This window comes from Ambystoma mexicanum, chromosome 5p (assembly GCF_040938575.1).
Source record: "Ambystoma mexicanum isolate Mex_15411 chromosome 5p, UKY_AmexF1_1, whole genome shotgun sequence".
Lineage (NCBI taxonomy): Eukaryota > Metazoa > Chordata > Amphibia > Caudata > Ambystomatidae > Ambystoma > Ambystoma mexicanum.
Genome location: NC_090930.1, coordinates 835,890,125 through 835,904,934, shown reverse-complemented (window position 1 = coordinate 835,904,934; position 14,810 = coordinate 835,890,125). Strand labels below are relative to the sequence as shown.

Genomic DNA, 14,810 nt, shown 5'->3' with positions numbered 1-14,810 from the left:
AAAGTAGCCCAACCTACCCATGACAAAGGAAGGACCCTTGATTGGCTAGCTGACCTTAACTGTGATACCAAAATCACAGGTATCACTCCCCAATCCTGGACAGACCATCACCTAGTGTCGTTTACCCTTCCAGCAAATACTCTTAAAATCTAAACCTAACCTGACAGCACCACCATGTCCGACAAGGAACAAACGGAACATTACAGTGGATGCTATCCTCCCACATGTGATCCCTAATCTGAATTCCCTAGAGGATATCTCCGACCCGTACAAGCTAGTAGATATTTACAATTCTACCATGACCAAGGCACTGGACATCATCGCCCCCCTTAAAATGCGCAAAGGTAAACCAGGAGCCCATTTGAATTCCTGGTTCACTCCGCCACTAAAAACCTAATGGCGGAAAAAAAGAAAATTGGAAACTCTATGGAAACACAACCCCTCCTCAGAGAATAAAACTAACCAAACGTGAGTCTTACAACAACAGAATTAACCAAGCTAGCTCCAGTACTAAAGAGCTCTTCGTGATCCTTAGAGAGATGGAGACGCCTATTAACCCTACGGATCCCTGTGTAAAGGACAAACTCTGGTGTACAAACATTCAGAATGCTCTCACCAATAAAATAGCCTCACTGCAAATGAAAATTGCTGAAAAACGTCTAAACATACACAATTCAGATACCCCACACCATAACAGAAACCTGTCTACTAAACCATTCCAATGCTTTCAATTCTCCAAGGTCTCTATCCCAGAGGTTCAAAGAATTATTGCCTCCCTTAAACAGTCAAGGTGCCAAGGTGATAGTTACCCGGCTCAAATAATCAAAGATGCCGCAAGAGACCTTGTGCCATTCATATTCAAACGAATCAATGCTTCTTTTACCTCAGGAATTGTACCTAATAACCTAAAGGAATCAAGGGTACTACCACTCCTAAAAAAACATCTTTTGACCCTACCATTCCCACTAACTACAGGCCAATCATGATGGTCCCTTTCCTACTGAAGGTACTGGACAGGGTAGCATCCTGCAGATGCAGGAATACTTAGAGACCAACCACCTCCTAGGGACCCGTCAATCTGGATTTAGACCTCAACATGGGACGGAAACAACGCTGATTGACTTAAAAGCCTAGATTGATTAACTTAAACACATTGGGAAGATTGCACTGCTGTTAATACTGGACCTGTCAGCAGCGTTCGATCTGGATGACCACAGAGTACTATGCAATCACCTTGCCTCAGCAGCCCACTTCTCCCAGAATGCCATTACATGGATACAATAATCTCTAAATAATAGGACAATGAGAGTCTTCTCTCCATCAGCAGCAGCTGACCCTATTCCCATTATATGTGGAGTGCCCCAAGGCTCTTTTGTATCGCCAAACATATACAACATCTTCACCAACCCCCTATTTGATGATCTGGATCATCTGGGTGACACACTAACTATGCAGACGAGACCCAGATAGTCCTACCATTAACAGGTATTTATGACACAGATGTACTACTTAGTGAACAAAATGTACTTAATTATTCAGGCATGGATGGCCACTCACGGCCTCTGCCTGAATGACGATAAAACAGAGTTTCTGATTTTATGATCACCAGCCAACCTGAACAAACTCAATACAGATTATGCATCCTTCAATATCGATGGAAACAATATCCCAGTAGTTAAAGAAGTAAAAACATTAGGTTTCTACCTAGATTCTACACTGAACTTACATAAACAACTGTAACGCTCACCTGGTATCCACGGGGACGTCACTCAGCCTGTTCTGACCTCTTACGACCTCAAACCCTTCCCTGGAGTCTACTCGACTGGAGACTCGGCCTGAAACACAGGATTGGTAGAGTTTAACTCCCTGTTGTCTCTGTGTGCTTGAACCCCTTCTTCCCCGGGGTCCAACCCTTCCCTTTGATCCACAGCTCACCTTGTTTTCTTGGCAAGTGTGCTCTCTGTCCTGCTTTCAGAGCAGGGGCGCGTTGATTGATGCAGGCTCGTTGCTGCCTAGTTACTTCACTGGCAAGAGTCCGACAGGTAAGTATAATGAGTCTTTTGAACAGTTCTCTAACTTCATTTCTTTCCTTCCTTAGATGATGGCCGGCGTCCAGGGATGGTGACGTGCTGCTGAGATGAGTAGCGCTGAAGGTGAGTGAGAGCGCGATGCGCGATGCGCCCCTTTCATATTTGTATTGAACTGAGTTCTTTTTCTGTGTCTTTTAGGTGCCGCAACGTTTTCAGCGTGGATGCCGGTTATGAAGAAGAAATGCGGTGAGTAAGCGCGGTATGCTGCACCTCTAGATGTTTCCACGCTAACCTGGAGTGTCTTTTCCCTCTTGCAGATGGATGAGAAGTTCCAGAGACAGAGTTCCCCCAGGGAAGCTGGGATTCAGGTAAGCGTTTGAAGCTCGTACAGTCTTTAAAAATAAGCAAAGATTTGCTGAATGCTTACTAATGCCTTTTTCTGTTCTTTTCCCTTTTCCTCAGGAAGCGGCATGCCGGGATGGGAATGACACAGCCGAAGATGCCCACAGAACAGAAGGAGCGATGAATGATGGGCAGAAGCGCCGCAAGGTAAGGCTGTTCCTAACGGTGTTCTTGTTCTTGCAGGAGCTGAGTGCAGAAGAAAGATGCAGGCATACTAGAGACCGATCCGAACACGGCGAGTGTCACGCTGCAGGTGCAGAAAATGCAAAGCATGTTTCTCAGCCTGGGCGTGGCTTAAATAGTCTTTGGGTATCCCAGGTGTCTCTGGGCTGAACCACACCCAAAAGACTAGACTGCACATGTAGTTCTGGGAACCGAAATATGTCGGGGCATCCATCTTGTCCCCATCAATGCACTACAAGTCCAATCCTCAATGTTATTCTATGGGAGTGAGTGAGTCTGGTGCCACAAGCGCCAAATCTGACTCCAAGTGGGTCTTTGGAGGGATGGAGAGGCCCTTGAGGGCCATGTAGGTGATCGTGGGCTGGCTCCAGCCTGATATCTTGGAGGGCTGGGGACATGAGGGGAAGGAATCATGACAACAACTCAACGCTACAGCCTATACGGAGAAACTAATCAGGGCTTGCAAACCTATGCTCTTCAAGGAAAGTTGCCTCACCCTCGCCAGAGCCCTAATCTTGTCTAAAATGGATTACTGTGATGGACTTTACCTATGAGCAAGTAAATACGTCCTCAACCAATTACAAATCTTGCAAAATAATGCACTTAGGACTGCTCTGAGTATCTTAAGGAGAGAACACATTTCAGAAATGAGAAGAAAGCATAAATGGCTTTCGATCAAGGACAGGATCCAACTTAAAATAATGTCCCTCACATACAAATCCCTGAACCATGCCACACCACTATACCTCCCGCTCCCTTCGTTCAGCCGATCAGTTCCTTCTGACTGTCCCTCAGTCCCCTTGTGCCCCCTCCCGTTTCTGCTCCTTCGAGCTCCTAGCTCCCCTGCACTGGAACTCCCTACCTCTCTCAATTCGTTCTATTCCTACTTTTGCCTCATTTCGCACCTCCCTTAAATCTCTCCTTCTCCACCCCCCGCCTTGAAACTCCCTCCCCTTCCTGCTCCCCCTCCTTTCTTTCTCCTTTCCCTTGATTCCCTCCCTCCACTCCCTACCACACCTCTCTCACCCTCCCCTCTCTCCTCATTCTCCTCCCCTCCTCTCCTCTGCCCCACATTCCCACTGCTTTTCTCTCCCTATTTCCTCCAGTTGTTACGCTCACCTGGACCCCACAGGGGTGTTGATCGGACCCGGACAGATGCGGTCTCCGTCAACGTGATGCGTAGTGCAGAGATGACTGTCTGGACTGGCCCGCCTAGTCTTGTCTGCTGCACCGAAGAAGTATTTTCCTGCAAGTGGAGACAGGGATTAGCCACCTGTGGGTTTTAGTGATGGCCTCCCAACTGTTCTCGCTCTCCCCCACTAATCACCTCCGATATCCCCTTAGTAACCTCACCTTATGTTTGTAAAAGATGAGCTCTCCATCCTGCGTGTCTTGCAGGGGTGCGTAGATACCAGTTACTTCACTGGTTTGAAGGCGTTGGGAGAGTTCCGGTAAACATTGACTCTGAAGTCCCAGGCGGGATTGGTAAGTATCAAGTTCAAAGAGTTCAATGTGCCCGATGGTCACTCTTGTCCCCTTCCTTCCTTAAGTTGCAACTGAGTTCGTGAGAAGAAGGTCTCGTAGCTGCTGCTGGCGTTCAGGTAAGAGTCTGTGTTACCCAATGCTGTCCGGTAACTATTGCATGCGTTAACGTGTTGTTTTTCTCCCTCTTTACAGATGTGGCATATGAAGATATGGAGAATAATACCGCTGGTGGTAAATCAGGTAAGTCTATGGTGGTAAGAGGTATTTGTTGATTCCCTTGGCTCATCTTGTTATTCTTGTGCCCCTAGGTGCCGGAGTACGGTGAAGAAATGATGGAGACAGTGCCGGATCGAAAGATGCTGTGAGAACTGGTGAGTATGGCGCCGTGCTGGAGCTGGCGAAGCGACGCGTGCAGGACTGATGTACTTTCCAGGTCGGGAGATGAAATGGATCCGGAATCAGGTGAGGAATTTGAAATAAGTTTGTTTTCTAACCTTATCCTTTTCTTCCTCTTTATTCCAGGAGCTCCGGATTCGAGGCAGGCGTGGCAGAAGACTGGATGCTGGCTGCAGGTACGCGGGCGTGGCAGAAGACTGGATGCTGGCTGCAGGCACGGTGAGAGTCACACTGCTGGATGCAGAATAACACGAAGCATGTGCTGCTTTTCGGTCGTGGTTTAAATAGCCTCCAAAGTAGTCCCAGGAAAGAAGTTCCCCAGGACCACACCTGAGTAAAAAATAGTCCCTGTAGTAAAATAGTCCCATCCAGGCTTCACGTTGGCTTGGATTTATTTGCAGCATGGTCTGCATGAGGTAAGTAATGTCTATGAGCCTGGCGCCTATGGCGCCAGGACTGATTTTTATTATGAGCCTGGTGCCTACGGCGCCAGGACTGAACCCAGACAGCCCCTAGCTGGGGCTGCTGGGGTTTTTGTAAATGTCTGGATGCCTGCTCCCGGGGCTGATGGGCTTGATCCGGATGCCTGGGGGTAGGCATCATGAAACCAGTCTTATTGCTCTTCTTAATGGTTTGTTAATTGATTGATTCATACTGTAATTTGCTTCTACCGTTATATTGTTATGTTATGTTCTTTGTATCAAGTTGTTCAACTGTGCAGCGCTTTAGCGTAAAGCGCTATATAAACTAATGAATACAAATACAAATACCTAACGGAAACATTTAACATCAGATCCTCAGTAAAGGTCACTAGGTCTTCAAACACCTAGGACTCTGTTAACGCCTAAGACTGTGCACTGCATACTATTCCACCTGTACTGCCAACTTGGATCCCATAACTGTATTCCGCCTGTAACCAAGTGTCTTATTCTCTGCCTGATTGTAATTTTCAGATTATTTTGTATTCTATGACCTGCCGATATGTAACAATTGCAACCGACTAACGCACCCAGATACCTCTGGGTTTGGTGTGCTATAGAAATAAATAAAACAAACAAACAAAGCTACTGCACAGTGAATGGCACTACTTATGTTATGATCATTACAGCCACATCCAATTTGATATTTTACATGTGTCGGCTCCTGTGAGTCAAGCTCAGCTGTGGCAGGCAATGCGCATTCATTCCAGACAGGGTTCCCCCTGACCACTGGCAGGACTGCAGTCTTTGGGGATTGACTCTCTTTGTTCCTTTGTTAGGGCAGGGAATACCCTTTTCACAGGGACAGCCACTCCACAGGAAGCAGGCCCCTCCTCTCCCCCCCTCCACTTTATGTAGCACACACACTTTGGGTGTGATGTCAGAAGGGCAAAGGACACTTATTTCAAGAGCAGGGATTGGACCCCTAAAGCAGGCTAGCTTTAGTTGAATCACATGTGGGCCTTTGCCTTTAAAAGAAGGTGTGTCACATCCCTTCTTTGAATCATCTCTAGAATACAACCCTGGAATAGGATCTCGCTGGAGAGAGAGCAGTCTTTTCTAAAGTCTGCCAGTTGTGAAGGGAAAGCAGGTGTTTCAAGGCAGAGGCTAGCACTGTCCCCTAACCATCCCAGGGGACATTGGGGGTGAGCTCATCTGTTATACCAAGACCGGCATCTCTGCCAGCAACCCTGTTGCCTAGGACCTTACAGTGTTGCAGGATCCCTAAAGGTGTGTACCAGCCTCCTCCAGGTTTGGGAGGCCGAGGAAATGACTCACCTTGGGCCTTGAGACCCTGGAGTGGGACTCGCAGCACCTGGAAGCCAGAATAGCCAAGATCCCTATTTTCAAAGTCAACTCGCTGCAAGCCGTGATTCGAGCATGTTTGACATTGATCACACTATCAGGAATCTTCAACACTGCCTTTGGGGTTCATTGTTCTTTGAACTACCGTTTGCCAGTTGGATTACATTTGCCACCGCACCAGCTGAAGTGCTTCATTGCCTTGGCTCGAACCAATGATGTACACTTGCCTTGCATTGTTTGAGTCCCCATCTGAAGTAGCAGCCTCTTCATTGCCGCTCCTGTAAATAGATTGACCGGACCCTAGTGTCTCCTGAACCATGACCTACAAACCTCTGCTTAGAATTGACTCGCCTGCACATTCCAGTTCCAGCTTGACCGCCATCGATCCGCATCCGCCAAACCTAACCTGGTGACCTCCCGATCCGCACAGCTCAAGTAGACAATTTGAGACCGCAGCTACCTTCTGTTCAACCCCAGCTGGGTGCCAGCTCGCCACTGGACCATCGCAATTGTCACATCCTGGAACCGAAGAGAACCCACAAATGACACAGAGAAGCCTGGTTTGACGCCATCGAACCACCAAGAGATTTGCCATGGTATTATTGACTGTTATCTGCCCCCTGGTCCATATTTTGGTTTCAGAGACATGATGGGTGATTTAATTGCTTTTGCCAACTCCATAAATATCCTTTTTGGACATTGTGGTCTTTTATTTGACCTTTTCTCACCCTGCTCATTCCAAAGAGTGCTGCATCTTTTCTTTGCATATTCTGTGTTCGTTCTACAGGAGAGGATTTTTACAGTGTTTTCTAGTTAGTTTTCATTGTACATGGTGTGTTTGATTAAAGTATATTTGTTTATAGAACCTTGATTGGACATACCTTGATGTTGGACTGTTATACATTGCTGTTCCGGGTGCTACTGAACCACAGTCACACCCCTCTTAAGAGTATAGCCTTCCCTCTGCCCATGTTATCAAAGAAGGCAAAGGAGGTATATATTTTGACGGTGCCTGTTCTACCTGTATGATTGTGCTGGCCCTTGGAAGTGTGAGGGCTGATTCGGTGCTTTAGCCTCTACTCATCCTTGTACTTCTGCAGAGCAGATGTCAATTCGTCACAGGCAACTTGATGCTGTCAATGTTCTCTTTGAGCTGGCTTTCTACAGTATTTTAAAGAATTTGAACTAGATTGGGGAGGTGACGCATGAGAAGAAATGTGCTGAAGACCTCAAAGACTATGTAGGGTTTTCACAGACTGGGTAGGATTTAACCTGCCTTTAAGTAGGGCGAGAAAAGGACCAATGCAAAATGAGACATTGATAATAGCAAGGAAGGGGAGCAGAAGAGCTTGCATGAGGAAACAAGGATTGAAGACGGTTGTCCATTATAATCACGAGAAGTTGCTTTAGGAAAACGTATGTTCAAGTTCAGAGTGTCAATGTAGAGGCACTGGAATGTGGAACTGAGGGGTTGCTTGTGTGTGTTTTTTGGAGTTGTATTTCATGTTATATGGTGGTGATTTTATAGATGAACAATTGATTTATGCTTGTGGAGTATAATGGAACGTACAGTGGTGGTGGTAAAAGAGGGGTTTTGCAAAGTTTAGCCATCTGTAGGAGGTTATGAAGAAAGATTGACATAAACTAAAAGAGAGAAATACGAATGTAAGGACACTGATGCAAAAGATCAGATATGAATGACAGGAGGTTGGTGTCCAAGAAGCAGGAACAAAGATAACAGTTAAACCTCTTACCTTGGCTAGCACCTCAGACTCATTGTAAGCAAAGACACGGAAAGCTCCTCGTATCCTTTTCACCCCAGGATAAAGCAGGGGTACCAGGTTCAGAAAGGCAACACCATGAAATGCAATTGGGATTTCCTCATCCAACTAGAGAAGCAAAGGGCAATGGTCATGCATAATCTGTTCAGGACCTGGATGCTTGTCCATATGTGCATGCAAGGGGAATCATCTTTTTCTTTTTTCTTTTAAGAGAAAATTGACTTCTAGGCAGTATTTGCTACTCTAAGATTGAGAGACCAAAAATGAATGCTCACCTTGTCTGCTTTGCCGCCTTTCCCTTTGGCAGCACTGGCGACTGGTACCCTCATGATCTCCAAAGGCCAAAAACGTGATTCTGTAATCCGTTTCTGTAAACTGAAGGCAAAAGGAAAATGTGAGGGCTAGTGTCCCCTTATAGCTGTCCAAAAATGTGTGCCAAGTGGCAGGGTTCAAATTAAGCCTTCTTCATAATTAGGACAATAGCTCCGAGTCAATGCGCTTACCTTGGGAACAATGTGATGCTGTGCAACATTGGTTCGATCTCGGTCCAGCTCAGAAGCTGGAGGAGTCAGGCATTAAGTGCGCTAAAAATCGCCAATAATACAATTCTATAACTATAAAAAAAGTTACATAGGCCATTAACACCCCCATTGCACATGCAGTACTGTCATTGGTGTGACGGCTGACAGTTCCCACTGTCCCAATCTCAAGTTCCAGACTCACTCAGCAAATATTTAAAATAAAGTGAAATATGAGTTCTAATTTTGGAAGGACTGTATGTCATATTTCAGTGGATTTCTATAATCTACTGTGAGGAATCCAAAAGCGTTGTTCCTTTTGCCTTGGGGGGAGCCACCCCATTTGAGGCTAGGGAGGTATGCCCTCTAAGCAACCCACCCCCCCCCCCCTAGGGTTTTGGGAAAAGGGGACCTCACGGGAGTGACTCCCTTCAAGGGGACAAGGACTCACATTCCCATGGGAACTCCCTATAACTAAAGAATTATCTGCATTCATATGAATCTGAGAAACTGATTTTACATTCAGCTTTAATAAATAATACTGAAAGTGCCTTTGGATGTTTGGCTCAAGACAATGCTGTATTTCCATTGGCTTGACAGCTGAACATAAACAACACACCCCTTTTTGGTGAGCATCCGACATGAGCACGTCACTGAGGGGCGGAGCCGTGCTCCACAGAGGAGCCGGCTTTCGTGCAGTGAGAGGCAGGAGACCGAGACAGACACCGGCGACCTGGCCTTATCTAGAGGCGCAACCCATATAGAAATGATGCCAAACCCAGAACACGAGGAAAGAACAAATCCTCTACATGCAACGAAGGAGCAAAGGAACAGAGAAATGCTGAGACGAGCAGAACACAAAATGATGGGAACGCCAGAAAGCTGAGACAAACGCCGCCAGTATCGAGCAGACACCACCTCACTGGAGCAAACCCTGCGACGTAAAAGGTACCTGGGTTGCTCAAAGTGGTGGGCGGCAGAGAAATCAGAGAGCAAAAGGGGGAGAAGGGAGGATTACCCTCCAACCCCATACCAGGGGCATAAAGATGCATAGAGAGAAAGAGACAAGTAACAATAAGGGTTGCGGGAGACCAAGAGACCCGAATGTTCCAATCAGTCAAACGGCTAACAGAAACTACTGAGAACCAAGAGAGGCATATGCAAAGAGGGGTTACCAATAACCCTGGGAGTTAAGTGAGACATTGGGACAGAGAAACCGAAGGGAGCCAGAGGGGCCCAATAAGACAAGTGAAGAACCAATTCAAGGGAAACACAGACAACCTAGTGGGGAGAAACCCACGCAAGTGGTGGCGAGGGATTAAGGAGGTATCTCAACTTGGACATTTGATCTTTTCAGGAACCCGAGAATTTGATTTGTAAACTTGAGAACATTTGGGAACTTTGACAAGCTGAACAAGACTAGGGAGAATTGTTTTCCACGGATACGCATTGGATCCAAAACCAGGAGGGATTCCTGGAAACCCTGAGAGAGATTGGGTTGAACAACTTTAAAGGCAGGACACTATGCCTAGTTTTCTTTTATAATTGTTGTAAGTGGTAGGTCAAGTTTAGGGGACAGGTTTGGACAGAGGACCATTTTTTGTTATTTTGACTATTGACAAGCCCCTTTGTACAGTTTGTTAGGAAAGGAACTCTCCTTACTTCAATCGGGCTAGAAAGGTGTTTTCTTTTAAGTTAAATAAAGTACTCCTTCTGGCTTGCCACACTACATAGATCATGTCATCCTCTGTATTTTCTCCCCTGTACTGTAGGTAAGTCAAGGCTTTGCTTGTATATTGCATGCTCCCTTTCTTCTGTCTTCCTCCATCTCCCTGTGTTGTTTCTAGAGAGATCCATGTGCCTTTAGTCTCCAGCTTTCCCTTCTTCACAACCTACTGGCAAGTATGCTTCTGCAGAAGGCACAGCCAGACAAATGCTCCAAAGATACAAGAAATGCAGCAAACTAATTTGCAATGAAATACTCAAGAATGCTACCGATCCATTACGTGCCTAAGTACCCCACTCACCAAGTACTAAGCAGAAGTGTAATAACACTGGCATATGCATGAACGATAGCTGGGAGGGAGTTGTGAAGTCAGGAGACCTATAAACTAAGACTTTCTGAAACACCAAAGTAATTATTATTTCTTTTATGTCCAGCCCCTCTCCTTCCTTCATAACTTGTTGGGACAGGTTGCACAGAAAGAATTTACAGGGGAGATGTTCACAGTATTTGTTCAGATGATTTCAAGTGGAAGGTTTATGCATTACATCCTTGTCAAAAGAATAATTCCATCTGGAAAAATCATCCTGAGAATAGTGCTTGCAAAACAAACGCGTAGTAAATGACAGGAACACCCTACTGATCTCAGTAATGGGCACATATATATTTAGGTATTATGTATAACACTTCAATCAGAGAACATGACTGGATCTGCAACCTCAAACAGCGCATGTTGACTTTCACGCTGCAAGGGGCAAAACTGCACGCTGAATATGGTAATTTTCACTAAAACCATTAGTAACCTTTTACATACATAAGGTGATACCCTCAATTACATTTGGAGCAGAGTCTGGTTGGAATCTGGACTACCATATTTGGCCCACCCTCGAAGGTATTTTCTGGAGACGTATTCTTAAGCTACCAAAGGGCGTTTCAATGATCGCCATAAGATACGAACTTGGAATCGAATCTATGCACAACATAGTTGTCTGGAAATCGCTAGCCATGTTGCGGAAGATGTCATTGAAGGATCAAGCGCCAGCGTACCAAATTTTCGTACATATGGTTCAACAACAACGTTGAAGCATTATGCTAAATTGGTCCAGCGGTGTAAAAAATATTCTTGATTCGGCAAACAAAGTGGGAAACACTTATAGCAACGCCCCAAATTGCAAAAAAGAAATTACGGATGTGGAATTGGATCCAGAATTGAGAACAAAGAAACTGCCTATCTTCCTCAATCAATTTGGGCCCTTTAACAAATTGTTTAGACTGTCTACCCAGATATCTCCAAAAATTTCCATCGAGAAAACATCGAAATCAATTCATGAGACTGCGTTTGAACGTATATAAAACAAAGGAGATTCAATGGAGACGAAGAGTGTTTAACATTGAGAACAATCTTTGTAGGTTCTGTGAAAGTTCAGTAGAATCAATTAAACATTTGATCACTGAGTGTTCTAAAATTACGCAACAACAAACGTGTTATCTGGGTTCCTTTGCTCCAGTTGATGAGGACATGGACAAATGGTGGCATTGGATACTTTCGGGAACAAACGTGTCGCTCACATGTGCGGATTGTGAATTTGTGGAAAGTATTCTAAGCGAAGATCAGTCTTAATTAATCAGAAACGTGGATAGCTGTGTATGGTATCTACATGGATTATATGTGGTGATTGTCTTGTACATTTATGTAGACTATTTGAAAGTGGATTCTATTGTAACTGAAGTTTATTTGTAAACTAATTGTTACAATTCAAATAAAAAAAAATAAAAAAAAGTAATGGGCACATCCCTCTAAGTCTATAAATGCTGCCTTCCCTCTGATTGAATGTATCAGGTGTCTCGGACCATGAAAAGAACATGCTAAAGTAAGGCAAGAGAGAAATCCATCTCGCATTGGTGTCCTTGGCCACCTGTACTTCAGGCAAAATATCTTCATGAGTAACATAAATGTTGTTTGACCAATGAAAGGGTCTTGTCTTGTTCAAATTAAACATGACCACATCCAAATTATAGAGAGCCTCTAATGTTAGCAAATTATGTGACTTAGGCTAAAAACAGGTAAGCAAATGTCTTGGTTGAAATTAAAATCAGAAGGGAATTTAGGAACGAAAGCTGTAACTGTGCTTAGAACTACCATATCAGCATGGAAAACAGACGATTCCTTGCAGGAGTTAATCTGCAACACGCTCACCCTCATTGCAGAAGTAACCTCAGCCAAAAAGCAGTCTTCTAGGAAAGGTCAAGGTGGCAGGAATTCATTGACTCAAGAGAATTCTGCCCTCCACCTACCCCATTGTTAGATCCCGACTGCCTTGTACCTCTGCTTCCCTTACTGTGTTCTTCCCCCTGTATCTTGTAGAGTGCTCAGTTGCTTCCAAAAGCTAGATGTGCACTCAATAAATACCCTCATAATAATAATAATAATAATAATAATAATAATAATAATAGAACCAAATTCAAGTACAACAGAGGATATATAAGAGTGGAAGCAAGACATCAAAGTGGTGACTGGTGGCTTCGTTCGGCAAGGATAAAACATTCTCACACTGTTCCTTCGAGTACGCTTTAATAGCAGACAGTGTTTACATGAATCAATCTTGATGGCAGTGCTGGCCAAAACGAAAGACAATGTCTGAATATGCAAAGGATTTACATTGTGTTCCAGAACGCAATAACAGAAGTGCATCCATTTGATTGTGTACGGTTTCCAGATTGACTCTTTCCAAGACGCACACATAATTATAATTTTGGGTGCTGAAATTCCATTGTGTGCATAAACTAGCATAAACTAGCTCATCAGATACCAAGCTTCAAAGCTGAGGAAGCAGTGGAGGATGAAACCTTCCTCTTGAAACAGAAGGTGTTTCCTTGTGGAGCAATCCAAGGAAACTCTCTCTGAAAGCACTAGAAGATCAAAGTGTCAATATTGTCAAAGTCAGTTTGCAGCCATCAGAAGCATTGTTGAATGTAAGTACGGTGTGTGTCAATTTCAGATAACCTTTATCACTGAAGGTTGTAGTCAGGAAGGATAAGATGAGCTTACACGACCAATCTAGCATGAAGGTGTCGCCCAAGTAATTCTAGCCTTCCCCATGCCCATTTAAGATGTTTAAGACTAACAACGATCATTCTCTCTTACAGGAAACAAGTCTATTTGCATGAGACCCCACTGCTGTGAGCGTCAACATGTTCCCTCTTGTTTAAGTAAAACATAGCAACTCGGTTGTGACAAAACGAGGGATTCAGTCACTTCTCCACAGGTGGGAGCCTTTCCTTGTGAGGTGAGGGTGATAAGTCTGTTACACAACCTTCACTCTAGGGGTGGCAGCAAGTGGGACCTCACACAGAGAGACTCCCCTACTGCAGATAGGAGTCAAGTTCTGTGAAGCAACTCCCTGCAACCCTTTATCCTGGACCAAATGTAACATAAGGGCTTCATGTGCCTCCAACAAAACAAGCCACTGTTTGTTATTGTAAAATAACCTCCAATGTTGGACATGTGGAAAACTGTGAGAAACCTGAGGGTGTTCTCCCAAGTAGATCTCGGGAATCCCTTATTCAGGTGGCCATGGACAAACTGGCCCTCTCTTATCCCAACCCAGGGGTAGATGAGTGGGGAAGGATCACCTGGGTAGGAGAACCTGAGGTTGTGCTTGGGGGAATACTCCACGTGAGGCTCTGTATTCTACTGAAGCAAGGGACCAGGGAGACTAGGTCCTTAAGGCTTTGACAAATTGTACCAACTCGACCTCCCTTCCTCCCAAAGAATCTCCCCTATATGAAACCCCTTCAAACCCAAACCCTGTAAAATTAGAAAACCACAACTCCCAGAATCCCTGTTTCACTATGTTTTTCTACCCGAATACTCCTAGTCATTCTCCTTTCCGTCCCCCTGTTTATGATTCCCCACACACACCGGACGTTCCTTTCCCTTCCCCACAGTGATAAAAGGTGGAGCATGAGAGCACGAGAGGAGCAAGACAGAACGCACAATGAGTGAGATAACTCAGCACAGCAACAGCATTTCAAGAGGAGGAGAAAGTGCAAACAGAGAGGGTGACAAGAAGAGTAGCAACCTTGCCCATTCCAAGCCAGGCCCGTGAAACCTCCACAGAAAGAAATCTAAGACCATGAACAATAGCCAGCTTGTGTTGCAGAAGATGTCGGCGGTACACAAGGCCCTCCTCTGCTGATAACCAAGCCGCAGTGAGACGCTTGTCACTGTGGTACCGGCCTTGACTCCAGAGAAAAGAAAAGCCAAGCGATTCCTCACAGCGGGTAAATCGAGGGGAGAGCTGATAAGAAACCAAACTCTGTTTGAACAAAAGAAGCAAAATTGCTAATTGAAGAAAGTACAAAGAACTGTTATTTTGATACAAGAGGGGAAAACCAGCTCCAGAGGAGTCAGGCATCACGTAGGTGCTCGCTTGAGAAACTCTGGGCGAATACCCTATGTTTGAAGCTACCATTACCAGAAGGCCTTGGGAATGGCACGAGAAAAG

At 45.0% G+C, this 14,810-nt stretch overlaps 1 protein-coding gene across 3 annotated transcripts in view; it reads right to left on the bottom strand.

The window, feature by feature from the left end:
* The window catches only part of CFAP70 (cilia and flagella associated protein 70), a 1,359,754-nt gene that overhangs the window by 864,957 nt on the left and 479,987 nt on the right, over positions 1-14,810 (bottom strand). For all 3 annotated transcript variants that reach the window (XM_069613256.1, XM_069613257.1, XM_069613258.1), the window contains exons 9-10: positions 8,337-8,436; positions 8,035-8,169 (exon numbers count right to left, since the gene is read on the bottom strand). In XM_069613256.1, the coding sequence (XP_069469357.1) occupies positions 8,035-8,169; positions 8,337-8,436 (235 nt within the window). The remainder of the gene's footprint in view (positions 1-8,034; positions 8,170-8,336; positions 8,437-14,810) is intronic.